Source organism: Tiliqua scincoides, chromosome 8, assembly GCF_035046505.1.
Source record: "Tiliqua scincoides isolate rTilSci1 chromosome 8, rTilSci1.hap2, whole genome shotgun sequence".
Lineage (NCBI taxonomy): Eukaryota > Metazoa > Chordata > Lepidosauria > Squamata > Scincidae > Tiliqua > Tiliqua scincoides.
The window spans coordinates 57,174,735-57,192,968 of record NC_089828.1 but is presented as its reverse complement, the minus strand read 5'-3'; the positions used below and the strand labels follow the sequence as shown (position 1 = coordinate 57,192,968).

Sequence of the window (18,234 nt, the reverse complement as noted above, 5' to 3'; positions counted from 1 at the left end):
AAGAGAAAACAAGAAGCAAGACCTTGCACAAGAGATCCCAAAGCACCAGCATGGCTACCCTGAGCTGAGCCATCTTGCTGCATAAGAGAAAAGCACAGAAGGGAACATCCAAGATTCTTCCCCCCAGTGGATGCTCTTAGCAGTATCCAAGATGCACACCCCAGACGTGGAGTGAAAGCAGGTATAAAAAGTTTATTCAACATGTGATTTTTATAAAACTTCTCCAAACCACCTGCACAGCAGCCACTCTGTTTATAAATTAGAAAAAGCAGGTTTAGTAATCTCCAGTCTGTTCTCTGTAGGGCCAATTGCTGGTCTGCTAGAAAGTCACATGATTTCTGATGTCATTTATCTGTTTCACCATCTCCTGGATGCGCTCACCCCTACAAATGAGAGAAGCAAAGCATGGACTGCAGTAATGCTAAGACAAAGCAGGATGACACTACAGCACACAGAAGCCCCCTTAGCTGGTGTTCTAGACACCAGCAAATCCTAAACATGCTTCTTCCCAGAGCACCTGCCTAAAGGAGCGTGATGAGCTTGTACTCCTTTCTCCCACACATAAGATCATTGTGTCTTTATACTAACCAAAATGTGTAGCTTCAAGGACTGGACACAAGCAGGGGCTAAGGTTATAGCCTCAAGGCACACACAAAGCCATCACCTGCTGCAGTGCTTCCCAAACTTTTTCAACTGGTGGCTCCTTTTACCTATTGGCTACAATCCTATGCATTGTACACGGCAGTGTGTTTTTCACAAGGATGCCACAGTTCAGCTTGGGAACCACTCGCCTATTAGCTTCATAGTGTCTATGCTGAGTGGCATAATGTGACTTGGGTGGTGGGAGGAGGGGGATTTTTCCCAGCCCTACTTGGAGATGCTGCCAGGAGCTGAATGTGAGGGACTTCTGCCCTCACAGCCTGTGCTCTGCCTCTGAGCAGAGCAGTCCTTCCATGTAAAGGCAAGACTCCTTGGGAGATGCATGGACACCACCCTGTGTTCCAATCATAGTTGAAAGGTAAGATTTAAACTCATTCCAACAAGGGGGCCACAAGGTCTATCTGCATGAGTCCAACTACTCGCAGCTCAAGAAATTTGGCCATGCACCCACTTACTCTTCTTTCAGAACTGCCTGGATGCATTTCCGCTGACAGGCATTGAGGTTGATGCTGGACTTCCGTGGGCTGGTCCCCTTCTCCATTTTTCTTTGTTGGTAATCCTTTTTCATTTTAACCTAGAGACAAGTGATAGGCACAAGGACAGTTGGTGACCAGCCAGAAACTCGTTTTCCTTCAAGCAGCTTTGCCGAACTCTGCTCTTTCCCCCAAAAGCCTGCCTGCCGTCACCTGCTTGATAGCATTTCCCAAGTGCCTCAGTTGTTCTTGTATGGTCTGCAGCTCCTTCCTCATATCCTTTTCACTATCCGACAGGACAGGCAACTGGGAGTGAAAGCTGCGCAGTACTTTCTTCATCCTTTAGCCAAAACGTTTTAGGAAATGAGAAGTTCAAACAAATGTTGCAGCAATAAGAATTATGCTCAGCAGTTACAAGTCATAGGTGTGAGGCCAGTCGCCTCCCACTACGCCACGCTGCCTGTCAACTTCAGCAGAAAAAGCTTAGTAATTGCACACACTGTGGTACAAAATTACCTTCTTGCTTTCTCTTCCTCTGGCAGCTAGGAAAATAGCACTGCATAGTGAAAGCAGTGTACATAAAGCTGGTTACCTAAGAGCAACCCGCCCCTCCAAAGACAACAGCTTTGTTAAAGGATTTAGTCCACAAATGAAGCTGTTGGCAGAAGCTTCAGTTCTGGGTTTGGTGTAGCTGGCCTGCCTACCCTAAGCAGATCATCTCTACATTTGGCTTTTGTCACCAGTGCTTAAAAGCAAGAGCTCACTTTCAGTGAGTGGGCTTCAAAAGGCATCCACAGGGAAACTCACTGGTTACAGGGAAAAAGAGAACTGTAAATCAAGTCTATTTACCTGTTCACAATGTCTTCCTGTTTCTCTTTAGCCTCCTCATACTTGTCAGCCAAGCGCTCGGCCATTTCCCGCAAGCTTTGCCTTTAGGTGAAAACAGGTCCATTATTTTGAGGTGTGTGGAAAGATGTCTTATTCTGGAGACCTCTCTCTAAAACAGACAAATGCATCAGCACCCCCTGATCATGAAAGGCGGCCAAGACCTGTCCGAGATGGATACCAGCAACAGCTGACGGGGAAGCTGTTTTCTATCAAGTCCAATCATTGATCCATCCAGCCCAATATTCTCCACTCTGATCGGAAGTATCCTAGAGAGGGACCGAAAGCTGACTCTTCTGTGTACAAAGTGGGTGCTCCACCACCGAGCCGTGCGCCATCCCATGGGACCCTTCAGCTTTCTGAACCATCAACCTATGACTAATTCCTTCCACAGTTCACACACCCGAGAACCAGGCTCACCTTTCTTCACGACAGTAACCGAGACCCTCCAGCTGCTTCTTCTTCTGCTCACGCAGCAACTTTACTCTGATGATGACAAGAGACCAAATGTAGTGTGGGATGTAGCATGTCTAGGAACTCTTCCTGTACCAATTTTTAGTGTAATAAAGTGATGGGCCCCATGCTCCTTGCAGACCAGATCTGAACGGCTGGAAGCCAGCCCACTGTTCCCCTGGACATTCAGAGCTGAGGGAGGAGGAGCCAGTTTTACCTTCGCTGGATTTCCTCTCTGGCCAGGTCCTGTTTCAGAATATACTCATCCCGGAACACTTGAGTGGCTCTGCTGAGGAGCTGGAGACATTCTTCTGGGGGAGGAGAAGAGTCTTTGGCTGAAGCCCTTGAAAACACAAAGCCAGCAACGTACTTACACACATTCATATCCTCTGACAAGGGCTAAGATACCAGCTGTTGAGAGTGAGGTATGCAAGAGTTGCACTGACTCTCCCCATCTCCATCTCTCCATGCAATGCTAATTCCTTCCCCCGCCCTTCTTCACACACCCCTCCATAGGCACCAACATTCTATGGTTCCTGGGGGACAGTGAGCATGCTCAGTTTTCATGAGTTTTTTTTATAGGGTGTGTTGGTTTAACCTTTCTTTCACATTAAAAAAAAAACAAACCAGGTTCTGGTGTCCCTAAGCAGTTCCCCAAACATGCAGAAACCATTGCATTAGTTTTGGTGACCATATATTTTGGTGACTATATGGTGATGCTCTTCGGGAAAAGACACATGCCTGATGCCTGAGGAAGCTGCAGTCAGCCAGCACTAAACTGGATGGGCCTAGGGTTTGACACAGTAGAAGGCAACTCCATCATGTATCATTCTGGTGGCAGCAGTCAAGGAAGGAGACCAGAGGCCCCTTGGAACAAGTCTAGTGAAAAGACCAGCCTGGCCTGCTACCCCAAAAGAGACCACGCAGGTGGTGGACTGGCCAAAGCAATACAGCAATGGGAACTACCAGCAGAGCTGCCTCACTTGGCCAGGCCAAGTGGATGCTCCCAGAAGAGAAGACTGCAACAGGCTGGGAACTCCAAGAGATGGAAAACTCCCCTCTGCCGTGCACCTATGAGTCCAAAGAAGGGTTCCTGTTCACTCTGGGGTCTGTCCCTACACATTCCTCCTCCCCTACAGAGAGATTCCATACTTCAGCAGCAGAGGGTTGGCAGAGCTGCGACGCAGGATATTTTGGATGTGTTTCTCAAATGAATCAGGTGATTCAGCCAGTATGCGGAGAGGTGAAGCTGTGATCCGCAAATCCTCCTTGGTGCAAAGAAGTGGAGGAGATGCTGGGTGAACTGCGGAGCTGCCCAAAGGAAAGAAAAAGTTAAGTGTCTAGTCTCCAAAAACCTCACTTTCTTTTTGTATTCAACAAGCTATTCAAAAGCTCTGCAGCTAGAGACTGGAAAGGTGAGAAGACAGAAAACAGAGCAACCAGGGACCTGATGTCCTATCTGCAGTTCGAACAAAAACATACAAGTTACCCACTGGCATGACATCAGAACTGAGTTCAAGACTCAATGCAAGACATGTCAGAGATCTCCCACAGTGGATTCTAGATGCCATTCGTGATGGAGGATTAACAGAAGGCACAGCAAACAGTGGAAGGGAGGTTTCAGATTTGCCAGCATGGAGACCAAAATGCTTTATATAACCCCTTCCTGGAAGAAAACAAGAACTGTTGCTAGAACTCAGTGTGGCTTTATAAAGAGGCCAACCTTGTTGCCCCCTTTGAAGACACAACTGACTGAGTATCAAAAGGTTACACAGGGAATAGGGACACATCTGAATTTCAGCAAGGATGAGAGAGATTGAGAAAGATCAGCTCTCTGGTAACTACAATCTGATGAAGAGCAGTATTTTCCATGTGCTGGAGAGCAGCCAGCACAAGGACAGGCAGCAATCGCAACTACTCTAATGGCGCCAAGTACGTACAGAAGAGGCTTGGTGACACACTCGTAGTTACTGGTGATGCAGACCATCGTGGGGCCCAGGACATCTGAGACTATCCAAAACCCTCGAATGGAGGCAGATTGCCTGGAGGAGTGGAAGAGAATACACATTAAACCTGCCCAGAAAGTTTTGGCAGCCCTGACTGTAGAAAAGCTGCTGTGCTGGGCTGCGGGTAACAAACGCAACAGACGTAAGAGGCACTTTTCAGGCCAACACATCCACTGAATGCTCCCTGCGCTTCCCTGCTTCTTTCACTGACAGAGATGGAGGTCCATCTGGCTCTTACCTGCATGGCAAAGGTTTTGTACAAAGAATGTGCTCAACAAAGCATTTCTGTTCCGCACCGAGCTCTTGCAGACTGTCCTTGTCTTCTTCATCTAGAGAGGAGGCAAGACCCGTTCAGAATTGCAATATAGCCAATATCTTCCAGACTATGCAGTTACCCCTTTTCATCTCCCCTACCCTTCTGTGCTTTGTCTGTCTCTTTCACACAGCCTGGGGCTCTGGGGCCTTTCCAGCTACAAGGAAAGGGAAAATTTTAGCAGGCACAAGTTTTCCCACCCACTGTGATGCTGCAGCAGTGGGATGAAAAGCACATGCCAAACTCCTCCCTTCCACGCAGAGTCAGGTCCCTGGCTTCAAGTCCAGGTGTCGATTCTTGCCTTTGATGGCTTGGGATCTGGGTGCCTGAAAGACCTTCCTTCATACAGGCCACTTAACATCTGAGGCCCCTTTCAGGTTCCATCACTGACTGAAGCTCGGCAGATCTCCCCTTGTGCTGATCTCTCTCTAAGAAATTCTGTTTGCCCTCAATTACACCCTGATGGTACATCTAAAAGGCCATTACTTGACTGGCCTGAAAAGAAATAAGAATTCAGATTGGATGTATTTGACTCTGTAGGGAACTGGGCTTCTCGTTCTGATTTTGCTACTGGGTCATGGTTTATTTTCATGTTTGAAAGATGTGTCATATGCCAGTTTGCACTGAACATCCAGAAGTGCTTTCTACTGAATCAGACCCCTGTTCCATCTAGCTCACTGTTAGCCACGCTGACTGGGAGCAGTTCCTCTGCGCTCCGGACAGAAATCTTTCCCAACCTCTGCCTGAAAACAGAATGTCAAGGAATGAAGCCGAGACCATCTGCAGGCAAAGCAAATGCCACTGAGCTTCTTTATAAGAGACACAAAAAATAAGTATTCTTAATACAAACAAAAACAGACTCTGCTACTTCTGCTCGAGCATCAGGGAGACTAAAACATGGCTAGACTATGAGGCAAGTAGCACCTTCTTCCCTCCTGGAACCTGGTCTTTGCCTTCTGGGCTCAATGTCCAGGAGGCCACCTCAAAATACCATCAAGTGTCTCCTCTCTCACAACGCACACAAACATATCCTTGGGGGAAGAATCCAAACCGGAAAGATTTTATTCACCTGATCCAAGAAACTTCTGTAATTTGTTGATCCAGGTGAGTCCGATGCTGTGCACGCCAGCGTCGTGTGTGCAGTGATAGCGTGAGGGGCACTTGGGGTCTGAAAGAACCAGTAAGCAGCACCTTTGTTAGCAGAGAACCATGGAATCAGTGAAACAGTTCCATTAAATCAGTGAAAACACCCAGGGAGCTTGCCATGTTTCCCGTGGCCACAGAAACTGTGTTGGATCAAAATATTGTTTGTTTTATTTATGATGATGGTGGGGGCGCGTTGTATTGCACAAAGAATATAGCTTGTGTTCACTCCTGGCAGAGAAGAGCTGGGAGACACACAATAAACAGAAAAACAGACACTGATTCTGCTCACACCAGAGCAAGAGGACTGTGTCACTGGTTGCAACTCATGCACCTCACCTCTGTGCAACTTAATTGGGCAAGAAAAGTCCGATTCCAATGGCTCTTCCCCCTCTCTTGATGCCAGTTTCAGTGCAAGCTCCAGCTCGATGCATTCAAAGACGTAAAGGGAGGGGATGACGTCCGTTTTGGAATCCCAGGACTTGACAGACTTCAGGAAGGATGAGAAAATTTCTGTTAACCCTTTGCCCAATCCCTTGCAATTACATAAGGCTCCCTAATACCAAGTCAGACCATTGTTCCATCCAGCCTAATGTATTCTGATTGGCAATGGCTTTCCATGGTTTCAGACAGATACTTCCCAACTCTGCCCATATATGCTGCTGCAAATTAAAACTGGGATCTTCTACATGCAAGGCAGGTGCTCTGCCACTGAGTTATGGCCCCTCCCCAACACCAGAGCTCATTGCTCTAGGAAAGTGCCACCAACAACAGCAGCTATAAGGACCTCCTTCCACTCTTCTGAGAGCCACACACCTCCTTAAGAACACATCTGTTCACCCCAGGGAGTCCTGACTAGTCAACCTTCCATTTTACTTTTCTATTCCTCCCAATGCATCTGGCCTTCTTTGGTTACAAGTCTGTGGCATTCAAGTTTTGTACACTGCCTAGGAATTGAATGTTCCGATAATAGTAGTCTGTGAGAAGATCCAAACAGGAAACGGCAGTGTGGTGTTGACTATGTGCTCAGGAAAACATACAAGGCTATTGTACTACATGAACCTCCAAATAAGAAGGAAAATGCAAAAAGTTGGCACTTTCCGTGAGGAACAGTAAAGCTCCACCATGGGACAGAGCTGAACACAGATGTGGTGACGCTCTCTCAAAGACACCTGGACTTCCAAGTCACACATACCATCTGCTCGTCGTCATCCTCTCCCTCCAGCATCACGCAGTGATAAAGCACTCCAGACTCCGTGGCAATCACCAAGATGTTGGGAACACATGGCAGGCAGAGAATGGCACAGGCGTCGTAGCCGTAGTTGTCTTCCGCCGCAGGGTGCATTGGCAGGGGACCCAGCAGCTTGCCAAGGCCGCTGGTGCTGGAACAAGCAAGAAAACCCCCAGGAAGTCTCACGGCCTGCTAGTGTTCCCACCTCCCCATTCAAAAACGACAAAGCCAGTTGGTTTGAATGGAGGTTTCCTCCTGTTCACTTATCTAGAAGCTGGAAAACTGAGTGACAAAGAAGACAGGTGCCCTGCAATAAATGCAGCCTTATCCCTAGAAAAGCCAGCAAAGTTTCTGTGGTACCTTGAAACCAAACGAACTTAGCCTGACTGCAGCAGGCTGACACAGTCCTCAGAAGTCACTCCAAAAAGGCTGCCTGCCAGATGTCCTCCATAATCCATTTCTACTAGTCAGAAATTCACTCTAGCAATGGCTTAGATGACTTAGCGGCAGATACATTTGGTCTCCTTTGGAGAAGGAAGCTGCTTTAAGCTAGACACCTTGCAGGACACTGTTGCCAGCTCCTCCTCCTCCCGCTATGTGCACTTCCAACCCAACAAAAGTTTCCTTAAAGTAGGATCCCTACTGGGTTCCTATTTCCCACTGGATGCCTCTAGGAAGCCCCAGAGGAAGGCATAAAGACAAAAGCCTCCTTCTGGTTTATTCCCTACAAAAGACAGGGATATAGTGCCTCTGAATAGGGAGGCTTAGAGGTTCATGCCCATGGAGGTTCCATTCAGCCAGCCTCTCCCCTATGCATTTGGTTGATTCCTCCTTTAAAGACTAGCTGTTATCACTTCCTGTGGCAGTGCATGTCATACATTCACTCTGCACTATCAGCCCTGAATTTATTGCCACTTTATTTCACAAACTACCTCACGGTTAAGTATTGTATGAGCATGGCTCTGCTGTTAAGGGCATGGAAGTTGATGGAAGAAGATTCTTAGACAAAAAAGTTGGGAAAGGGTCATCACAACTTGCCAGCTCACGATTTTGCACCAACGTTGCTTAAAAAAAAAAAAAGTAGACAGCATACTGACTAGAAACAGCTAGTTTTCAAAGCCCGAATTCTCAGGCGGACATGAACCCAGAACTTTGGTTCTAAATGTGTCATAACTGGTCATTCATCAAATCAGGACCCTTTTAAACCCCCTGACCAAATGCTGGCAGGGATCTAAAGGGCATAAGTCTGGCTCAGGACCTTACCTGTGCAGGAGACTGATGTAGGTCAGGAAGGTCTCCCCGTTTTCATACAAGATGTACAGAGGATATGCCATCACTTCCTCTCTCTCTCGCTGCCCAGCAATGTTCTTGGGGACTGTAGCCAAGGGTCCAAAGTCAAACGCCACGGCGGTCTCTCCTAGTAATGCTGTGTAGGCTCTCCTAAGAGGCACAGGGAAACAGGCTTGGGAAGGGACACTTCCCATCCCCCTTGTCCTTCCCAGATCCTTCTGCAGTCACTGCTGTGGTCAGGAATTGCAGGCTCTCCAGTGCCCCATCGACAGCAACAAACACACCTAAGTACTAGCCAGCCTGGTTTCTGGGTAGTACAATGGCAGGGTGACCTATTCCCTTAGGAGCCTGCGTCTTAGCTCAGCCTCAGGAGCCCTGCTCATGCCCTGCCTTTAATCGAGATACATACAGTGACCACTGGAGCGTGGGCCCTTTCAGTGTCCACCAAAGATATCTGCAGAATACTCCACCCAGGGAGACGTATTTAGCCCCTCTTCTGCTGATTTTAAGCAGCAGCCAGAATTTCTTGAACTTTTCATCTCCATAAAATTACCACCTGCTTTCCACCTGCTGCTTTTATTAGTTTTATACATACTTTTATTTAACTCATTGTTTAACATTTATTACAGTAAAGTCACCCTGCATCCAATATAGAAAAGTGGGACAGAAGCTATTTCAATACGAATCAGCCATCACTACCTTCTGGTTTCAAAAAGCCTCCTCGTGCTTACTGTGCATCCATTTACTCTTACTGTAAGCTGTCCTGGAGGTCTGGTGTCAGGCAGAAAAGCAGAATGCAAATCACTTAAACACAGAGCCTTTTGACAAGCCCACACAGTCCCCAGGCAAGAAAGTAATAGCCAGGGCCTGCTTATCCAAGCAATTAAGAGAGATACTTTGGATCTTACCCCTTGCTGAGCCTCAATGTTTCCTCATCAGCATCTGAAAGAGGAATCACTTTCACAGGCGTCTGGGGGGAACTCAAGCTGTATATTCTATAAGGCAAGTAAGATTTTTAAGAAAAATGTTGTCCCCCCCATAGTAGTTCCTCACCAGTAAGGATTGAACAGCTACCTGCATGTGTCTGAACTGTGAACCTGTGCATTTAAATACTGTTTGTCTGCACATAACTCTTTTAGGTGTAGACCCTGGTCCAATATTGCTTTACCTGGACAACTAGTAACTAGATCAGTAGTTTTTAACCTGTTAAGATTAGGTTCTTAACTTTAAGACTTCAATGACAGCAATGGACTCCCCAGAAAATACACATAAATAACCACAAAATTTTGTTTGCACTCAGTTCCTGGACCTCAGATTAAGAAGCCCTGGACTAGTGACAGACAGACTGGGGAGATCCAGTTTCAAATTCTCACTCAGTCATGAAAGTCATCAAATGACACTAGCTGATCACTCGCTTTTCTCTACCCCACCTCAGAGGGTTGCTGAAGGATAAAATTAGCATGTTGTGAGTGTTCAGCATCAGCATTTCAGTCAAAGAAATGTGTAATTTAGAAAAAGTGAGCTTCTCATTGCTTAGCAAACTATGATTTCACTGCTCAACCAAATAAATGCTTAAACAGGTTATATTAACCATATCTGCAGACATGATGGTGTCAACTTGTATGAAAAGCAGGTAAAAGAACAATAAAGCCTCAAACACACCAGGCACAAACTGACTTCTTGCTATATCTGATAACACTTCACACTGAAACAGCCCTTATCAAAGGGTTTTCCGTACATTAGTAACCCCCTTATGAGGCAGGCCAGTATGCATATCTCCAGGACTGTTGAAAAGACATCATCAAGGTAATTCATGTTAGGTGCTTTGCACTCTCGGAACATACAATATAGATATTGCAGTCCTGACTAACAAAACACACAAAGCAAGAAGGCTACCTGATTGTGTTGTCTGAGGTCAACAGCACCACGTGGGGTTCCAGCATCTCGCTTGGGTACCAGGCAGCATGCTTCAGCGTGAGAGATGTGGAACTTGTGAAGAATCTTTCCGCAATAGGAGTGGTGCTGAAAGAAAGTTTTCCAAGATAAAGTATCCAGTTCCACCAGTGAAGAGGGCTGCCAATTTTTCAACTTTGTTGCTTTGCCTTTACATCAGGGGTTAGCAATCTTTTTTTTAAAGGGGCTGGATGTTTGGTAGGAGCATCATTAAGCCACTACTGAATTTCTGAGTCGCTGAGAACCTGGAAGTGGCCCACAGAGAGCTTGGTTTAGGAGGCAAATCCTCCTGCCCAATTTGCCACATGCTGGACAAGGAATGGCTGACTGCCTGCCTGGGCTCGTGGAGCTCCTATGCTGCTGGTAACTTTGGGAACCTTAGAAGCCACTTTGAGGACCAGATGGTTGAGCAGACTGACCCAGGAGGAGAACCACCACGCCTGCCTAGGAGGCCTGGGAAAAATGAGACACCAATCAATCCTGCTGTCAACTGAGTGAACACCATGGTTTCATGTACCTGCAATTAACAATCGCCTTTCCACCTTCGAATTCAGAATTCTTTCCCCAGCGCTTGGGCAACTCCAACACCATCAGCCCCTTGGTTCCGATAAGAGCCACATGTTGTTGCATGGGACTCAGCAGGGTTTGGTAGACCTCAAAAATGGGTGGATTTATGCAGAGCAGAGTCTGGAAATTAAAGTATTGCTCCATTAATACAGAAGCATTTTCAGTTTCTGTTGAGGAAGGTCACACACAGATATACGAGACTTGACCATACGTTCAGCTGGAAGCACATTTACTCCATCAAACAGTACTATGCGTTTTTTTCATGGTCTGCCTTCAAAAACGTGCTTTTCCAAAGGCAACTTAGGGCCCAATCCTATCCAATTTTCCAGTGCCGGTGCTGCTGTACCTATGGGGTATGCACTGCTTCCTGTGTTGAGGATGCAGTCACAGAGGCCTCTTTAAGGTATGGGAACATTTGTTCCCTTACCCCGGGGCTGCACTGCAGTTCCACAGGTGCTGGAACGTTGGATAGGATTGGGCTGCCAGGCTGCAATCCTAACCACACTTTCCTGAGAGTAAGCCCCATTTAACAAAATAGGACTTACTTCTCAGTAGACCTGGTTAGGATTGTGCCCTAGAGTGACAGATAAGGAATAACCACCAAACTCAAATCATCACCATTAACTTCACCAGACGTGTAACTAAGGTAGGGTTCACTGGTGGAAGGAGAGGTGCTCCATGAAAGAGCATTCATTCTGGGAGACCCCACCTGCAGCAGTAAGAGGTTTGGATTGGACACAGATAAGACATTTTCAGAGAGAAACCAACTTCTGCACAGTGTCACCCAGGCCTGTTGGTTCCTCCTCCATCCAAAGCACCCCCTGCGTACATATGCGTAGCATATCAGGGAGACGACAGAGATAAAACCGTTCTCCCTGACATGCTAGTTTTCTGCATGCAGGTTTCTTTTTTGGGGGGAAGGGGGTGTTAGACGTGCTATTCCAGGTGCCTGCAATTGTACAGCCCAGACACAGGTCAACTCCCTCTCAGGAACATAGTCAGAGGGGGGTGCAAAGCACTAAGCTTTGCACACACTGGGGTGCAACTGCAAGAGGGTGCAAGGCACTACGTTTTGCATGGCACCTCACTGCGGCGTGCAAACGGCCCCTCCCCCTCCTCATCGGAGCCATTCTGTACGTACACCTCCGTTTTGCTCTAGCAGCCCAGAATGGCTCCAAAGAGGAGGGGGAGGGGCCGCTTGCACGCCGCAGTGAGTGCAAAACTTTGATCCCCCCTCCCCTTAATAAGGTTCCTACTCAGCTGCACCTGTGAATAAAGTCCCAGTTTTTCTCCCTGCATGTAGAAAGCTAGCCCCTAGGGGGGGTCCGCGTGTAGAAAGCTAGCCTCTCGGGGGGCCGGTTTCCCCTGCAGGCCCTGGGCTGGTGGCTCCTCCACCCACAGCCCCGGGCGCCTCCAGGCGCAGGAGGCCCGGCAAGGGCGCCCCCCTCCGAGGACGAAGCAGTGGGGCGCGGCGCACCTGGTCGCGGGTGGGCTCCTCGGCACCGCCGCCCAGACCGCGCAGGCTGAGCACGTAGAGGCCGCCGCGCTCGCCGCTCCACAGGAAGAGCTCGCCGCCCAGGCCGAAGAGCTGGTTCCGCGGCAGGGCCGGCCCGGCGCCCCCCACCGCCTCGTCGCCGTCCCGCTCGAAGCCGGGCCCGGCCTCGCGGGCCTGCTCCTGCAGGCGGCACAGCACAGCGTGCAGGGGCAGCTCCGCCCGCCAGTGCTCGCCCAGTCCCGCCGCCGCCATAGCCGCCTCCCTTGTCTGCGAGGCCGGTTCGACGGGCCCCCTCACCAGCACCGGACCACAACTCCCAGCACACACCGCGAGCCGCCCGCCTCGCAGGCACGTCGACGAAGGGGCTCGCTTTGCCGCTCTAGGACTTTGAGGCTCTATGGTAAACGTCAGCCGCGCGAGTTGTGCGACTCCTACAACTCCCGTCATGCACCGGGAGAACAGCGGTTAGGCCCTCCCCCTAGAGGCGCTTGCCGTCTTGCGCATGCGGCCCAGGTCTTCTCTCGGGACTTCATTGCCCAGCGTGCTTTGCGCGAGGAAAGCCAGAGGAGAGCCGGTGCAGGTGGCGGGCTGCCGCTGCGGGAGGATGGAGGCGGCGGAGCGGAGACGGAGCCGCCGGGCGCCCCGCCGGGACAGCCCCGCCCCGCCTTGGAAGGAGACTTACCGGCAGGTGGGCGGGGCTGAGAGGGGAGGCCACGCCCCTTTGGAACGTTGTGGCCACCAACGTTCTGAGGGCTGGATACGTTGTAGCCCAACAGCCCAATCCTATGCATGTCTACTCAGAAGTAAGTCCCATTAGAGTCAATGGGGCTTCCTCCCAGGTCAGTGTGGACAGAATTGCAGCCTTAGAGTCCAAGCCTATGCATGTCTACTCAGAAGTCCTATCAGAGTCCTGTGGCTTACTCCCAGGAAAGTGTGGATAGATTGGGCTGCAAATGTGCAACACGCTGGGGCTCCAAGCTCATGCTGCCTACTCGGAAGTAAGTTCCATTGACTTCAGTGAGGCTTACTCCCAGGTAAGCTCCCCTCCAAGCCTGGGCCTTCCAAGGTCCAGGGGGCTTCCTTCAGAGCTGTGCATGCAGATCATGTGCCGCCAGGTCCCTTTGTGGGGGGCTGCCCCATCTGGACAGCCGGGGTGTGGGGACCCCCAGGACACTCTTCAGCCCCCCTGCAGTGAAGTGCCTTCTCCCCTTGTCCTGCCTGCAGCGCTGCATGGAGAGGCTGAGGAACAGCCGGGCCAGGCTGCTGGACCGCTACCGCCAGGTGGGAGAGAATGTGGCCAGCGGAGGCGCAAGGAGCACCCTCCTGGTGCAGGAGGTGATGGAGGTGGAGTGGCGGGCCTTGCAGTCGGCAGAGGCTGAGCTGACAGCCCTCGGGAAGCAGGATGCTTTCTCGCAGGTTAGTGCAATGGAAGGCGACGACTGGGTTTTTGCAGCAATCCCAACGGGGCTCTCTCTGTGGTGGCCCCTGAGTAGGAAACTCTCCCTCTGTGTGTTGTCCTGGCTCCATGTTACTTCCCTTTGGGCAAGAGGCTCAGTATGGATTTGATTTCTTATTAAGGGCCCAATCCTCTCCAATTTTCCCACACTGGTGCAGCAGCAATGCAACCTCAAGGTAAGGGAACAAATGTTCCCATATCTTCAGGAGGCCTCTATGACCCCCCCCCCCAGCACCACCACAAGGTGCAGTGTGTGCCCCATTGGCACAGTTGCACCGGCACTGGAAAACTGGATAGGATTGGGCTCTAAGATTGCAAACAGGAGAGCTAATGAGGTCAAAGGACATAAGTAGAGCCCTGCTGGAGCAAGCCATCTGGTCCGGCTTCCTGTATCTCACAGTGGCCCACTAGCTGCCTTGGGGAGCACACAAGAGACCTGCATCCTCCTTTGCATCTAGCATTCAAGCATAGCCCCCCCCCCCCCCGCATTCCTGGAAATTGACCTTGTGTGGTTTTCTTTAGATGCCAGCAGACTCGGATGAACTGGCCGTACTGGAGGAGGTCCAACAAGAATTGATCTTACAAGGTGCTTGGCTTTAATCACTGCTTTCTTTTACTGGCTGCAGTGTGCATTGCTATTAGAAGCTGCCATAAGTAGTAACTGATGAGGAATGCAGGTATTATTGAATTCAAGTCAGAAAAAAACAGGCTTACAGTCAAAAAGTATGTGATGTGTAATAGAGGAAAGGGAGGTAAAATCAATCCAGAACAAGAATCTGTTACAAAAGGACGGTGAAAGGAGTTCTGTCTCTCTTTCTCCATCGCAAATGTCTAGTTGCTTCTGGAGTCTGAGAGGAAGGGGCCTGTTTGAGAAGGGGCTGTAACTCGGGTATAGAGCACATGAACTATATGCAGTGAGTTCCAGGTTCAGTCCCTGGCACCTCCCTACCTCGAGAGCTATTACTTAGTCATTGTCGACTGTACTGAGATGGGTTATGGTCTGACTCTGTAGTAGCTGCAGAGTGAAGCACAGTGTATGTGGGGAGGGGGGGAAATGGCGTGAATTAGTGCTGTCTGGGGCTGGAACACTGGGATAGTGTTGTGAAATACTTTAAATTCCAGAGCTGAGAGCATATTTTTGTTCTGCTCAACCTCTGCTTTTTAGGACCCCAAGAAGACAGGTGTTTGGGTGGGGAGGGGGAAGCATGGTCTTGGTGAGCATTGCTTTCCTTGGGGTCCACAGTGGAACTCTAGATAGCAAATGACAACAACTCTCCCCCTTGCAGAACAGCTGGCCATAGAAGAGTACGAGAGGAGCCTGCAGTTTGACGAGGAGTGCCTCAACGTGATGCTGGAGGGCTTCAACGCTGGACGCATGGTTATCTGCCCCGTTTGCAGGAGGTGAGGAAACTTGCTAGACTAGGCAAAGCATTCTGTTGGCCTTCTCCTCCATGGGAGGAGGGCTGCTGCCACAATTGATCTAGTGGGGGAAAGCTTTTTCCTGGACCCTGGAACTGCAGGCTGCTGGGGGTGGGGGTTGCAGTTCCATGCTGCACAACTTCCCTTAAAATCACCCTCAAAGCTTCCTGCACATTGGAAGAACAGCAAGTTGGAGAAGTCATCTGCCCCTTTCTTCCTTGTACACAAGCTCCCCATGTGCAGGGCTTTCCTCTTGGATGGGCATTAGAAAACACTTGATTTTTCCAACATGCAGACTCGTATGCATGGTTCAGGAAGTGCTTTATCATACATTCTGTAAAGCTCCATCTATATATGCTACTAGAGAAATTGCAATTATTTATTTCATATATCTCCTAACCTTCCTTCAAGGAACTCCAAGGTTACCTCTTCCCCCATCCTTGCAACAAAGCAGTGAGGCTCAGAGAACACAGTTGGTCCAAGGTCACCCTGTGGCTGAAAGGGGATCTATGGCCAGGCCTTCTTGGACCAAGTCTGCTGCTTCAATCATTGTACCAACTCTGCCTCTGTGTTCTGTGAGTTGGAGCTCCCCAGTTATACAGGCTGATCTGTGGGTTTTACTTGGCTGTGCTTATTTTTGAGGTCGCATCTGAAAGAATTTATTCTTTCCTCTTTTTCATGACTGTCTCTTTGTTTCCTAGAAACAACCTCATTGTGAAGAGTCACCTGGTTGTGTGTCAGTGCGGACTCTATATTGGCACACAGGTGAGCAATGGCAGAAGAAATGCAAACACAGTTGTACAAAAGGACTGTAGAAAGGTGCTCAGGGCAATGGGGGGAGCAAGCTTCTACCCATCGGCTTGCTTGACCCTTTAGACTCCATTAGCAGCCAACCTGCTGGGAAAAAGGGAAGATGAGACCCCTTCCTTCGACCTGCTTTAACCCCACTCTATTTTGTTGTGCTGGCCAACTTGAGATTTCCTACTAGGAAGGAAGAGGGTTAGAAATATAGTTGCATAGAAATATAGTTCTCCCGAGGGGTGTCCTGTACCACACCGTTGATGCTTGTGCTGGGATTCTAAGATAGTAGCTTACAAGAAAATCCCAATTTATGGGTGACTGCAAAATCCAGGAGGTGCTGGATTTTAAGGTGGTCCTCTAAAGGGTCGGCCACACACTCATTCAGAGATGCCAAGCTTCATGTAGAGATGGCAAGCCTAGTAAACCTGTATGAAGTTTTGGGGAAGAGTTTAGCTATGTATAACTGATAGTTAGCAGCTCTGCTCAACAGCATGTCCTTTGATTCTTGATCTCAGGGGATGACAGAGGAGAAACTCCAAGTGCTGCTAGAAGATGTGGTAACAGAGCACAGCCACCAGTGTCAACACAGTCCTGAATTTGCCATCACTGGTGGGACAGAGGGAGAATCTAACCTCCTTATGAGTTGTCAGGTGAATTTCTGTCCCAATGTGGAGGGGGTACCCAGTTCACATAGGATTTAGTGATTTTGTCAGTGGGAGATTTCAAAGTGTGGACGCTGTTCCTATTCCTAAGTTTGGGTACTACTGTCCTAGACTGACTTCTGGTCTTCAGAAGCACTCATTTTGAGTTCCCAGTCGCCTCCAGGGAGATCTGGATGGTAGGTCACCTTTGTCCCAGCTGTAACAGAAACACATGCCAATTTCAAGCAAGCCATTTACTTCTCCTGATTATATTGTTCCAGTTAGCGAATTCAAAGGCAGGAAACCCAGGGACATCTTCTGGAGCTTCCCATTGGCCATGGTTGGGTAGATGGTCTGGAACAAGTCAGGTGATTGCAGAGCTCAGCAGGATGCTGGCTATTTCCTGTCTGGACCTCTGTTGTGGCTGGCCAGGGCCAGACTCTCAGGAGTGCCCAATAAACATCCTAGATAAGTTGTTCGTGCAGGTAATGAGGGATAGAATGGAGGTGCTGCCCAAACTGACGTGGGGAAGTCGGCACCATGCTACACATATACTGAATTTTTGTTAGGCTGTAGGGTTCCTGATTCGCCATCCCTCCCCCACTGTTAGCCTTTCTACATCTGGTACTCAGGTATACTTTCTCTAAGCATGGAGGGTCAATGTTGCTATCATGATCAGGATGTTTATTGGACACACCTGACAGTTTAGCCTTGGCCAGGTCTGTGAAAGGTCCAGGCAGTAAATGGCCAGCTTCCCGCTGAGTTCTGCACACAAAGATAAGGCTTTTAAAATACAAGTACTTTTGTTTCTTCCTCTAGGTTTGCGATTCCTGGGTGATAGTTCTGTAACTGCCTGCGCTACATCAGCTTCAGCAGAAAATGCAATGAGTCCTTTCCTCAGAGCACCAAATGTTCTCAAAGAAGCCTTGTACATCTTGTTAATATGTTCAGTACATGCTGTGTATATAATTGCAGAGCGCCAGACTTTTTTTAATTTAAAGTGAACAATGCTTTTGAATTTTGCTGCATTTAGTAGAATTGCTTTGAAAGATAAATAAATGGTTTGGGAAGAAACCTGATTCACCTTTTCCGTAGCACTGTTGGATCTATAACATGCTCTGAAATTCTCATCCAACTTGTATGCCTACATAATCTGCTCAAAGGCACAGCACAGACTTTGCCGGCAGAAGATCCCCAGTTGTCTCTAGTGGAAGGTGCTGGGAAAGTCCTTTAGCCTGACATCCTTAGGATGCCAAGTGGGGTGGACAGCACTGAGCAGGATGGACTAGAGTTCTCCCTTGTCAATACATCAGATCATTTGCACTTATAAAGTTTTACTCTAGTGAGAGTAAAACTAGGCAGAGAGATGGTGACTGTGAGGAGGAGGATGGAGTCTCTGTGCCTTTCCTGTCTCCCAAATTTCTTCTATTGGGTACAGGATTATGGAA

The 18,234-nt window shown here is 48.9% G+C and overlaps 2 protein-coding genes across 2 annotated transcripts; one reads left to right on the top strand and one right to left on the bottom strand.

Moving 5' to 3' along the window:
* Nucleotides 1–172: 172 nt before the first annotated feature.
* Nucleotides 173–12,790, bottom strand: NUP88 (nucleoporin 88). The gene is made up of 17 exons (XM_066636677.1): nt 12,452–12,790; nt 10,925–11,094; nt 10,351–10,476; nt 9,363–9,449; nt 8,428–8,604; nt 7,129–7,315; nt 6,273–6,423; nt 5,860–5,958; nt 4,716–4,806; nt 4,412–4,513; nt 3,624–3,782; nt 2,689–2,814; nt 2,439–2,504; nt 1,983–2,063; nt 1,347–1,473; nt 1,116–1,234; nt 173–383 (listed from the first exon to the last, which is right to left on the bottom strand). The coding sequence occupies exons 1-17, from the start codon at nt 12,719–12,721 to the stop codon at nt 320–322; spliced, it is 2,202 nt and encodes a 733-aa protein (XP_066492774.1). The 5' UTR covers nt 12,722–12,790; the 3' UTR covers nt 173–319.
* Nucleotides 12,791–13,030: 240 nt separating this feature from the next.
* On the top strand, nt 13,031–17,869 carry RPAIN (RPA interacting protein). The gene is made up of 7 exons (XM_066636027.1): nt 13,031–13,157; nt 13,694–13,885; nt 14,448–14,511; nt 15,212–15,326; nt 16,046–16,109; nt 16,661–16,795; nt 17,606–17,869. The coding sequence occupies exons 1-7, from the start codon at nt 13,074–13,076 to the stop codon at nt 17,633–17,635; spliced, it is 684 nt and encodes a 227-aa protein (XP_066492124.1). The 5' UTR covers nt 13,031–13,073; the 3' UTR covers nt 17,636–17,869.
* The last annotated feature ends 365 nt before the right edge of the window (nt 17,870–18,234 follow it).

Coding starts and splice junctions, on each gene's coding strand:
- NUP88 (XM_066636677.1), bottom strand. CDS start 12,721: ATGGCGGCGGCGGGACTGGGCGAGCACTGGCGGGCGGAGCTGCCCCTG. Junction 2,815..3,623: donor GCCAACCCTCTGCTGCTGAA/GTATGGAATCTC, acceptor TGTGTTTTCAAG/GGCTTCAGCCAAAGACTCTT. Junction 2,064..2,438: donor GGTTACTGTCGTGAAGAAAG/GTGAGCCTGGTT, acceptor TTTCACCTAAAG/GCAAAGCTTGCGGGAAATGG.
- RPAIN (XM_066636027.1), top strand. CDS start 13,074: ATGGAGGCGGCGGAGCGGAGACGGAGCCGCCGGGCGCCCCGCCGGGAC. Junction 14,512..15,211: donor ACAAGAATTGATCTTACAAG/GTGCTTGGCTTT, acceptor TCCCCCTTGCAG/AACAGCTGGCCATAGAAGAG. Junction 16,110..16,660: donor GACTCTATATTGGCACACAG/GTGAGCAATGGC, acceptor TCTTGATCTCAG/GGGATGACAGAGGAGAAACT.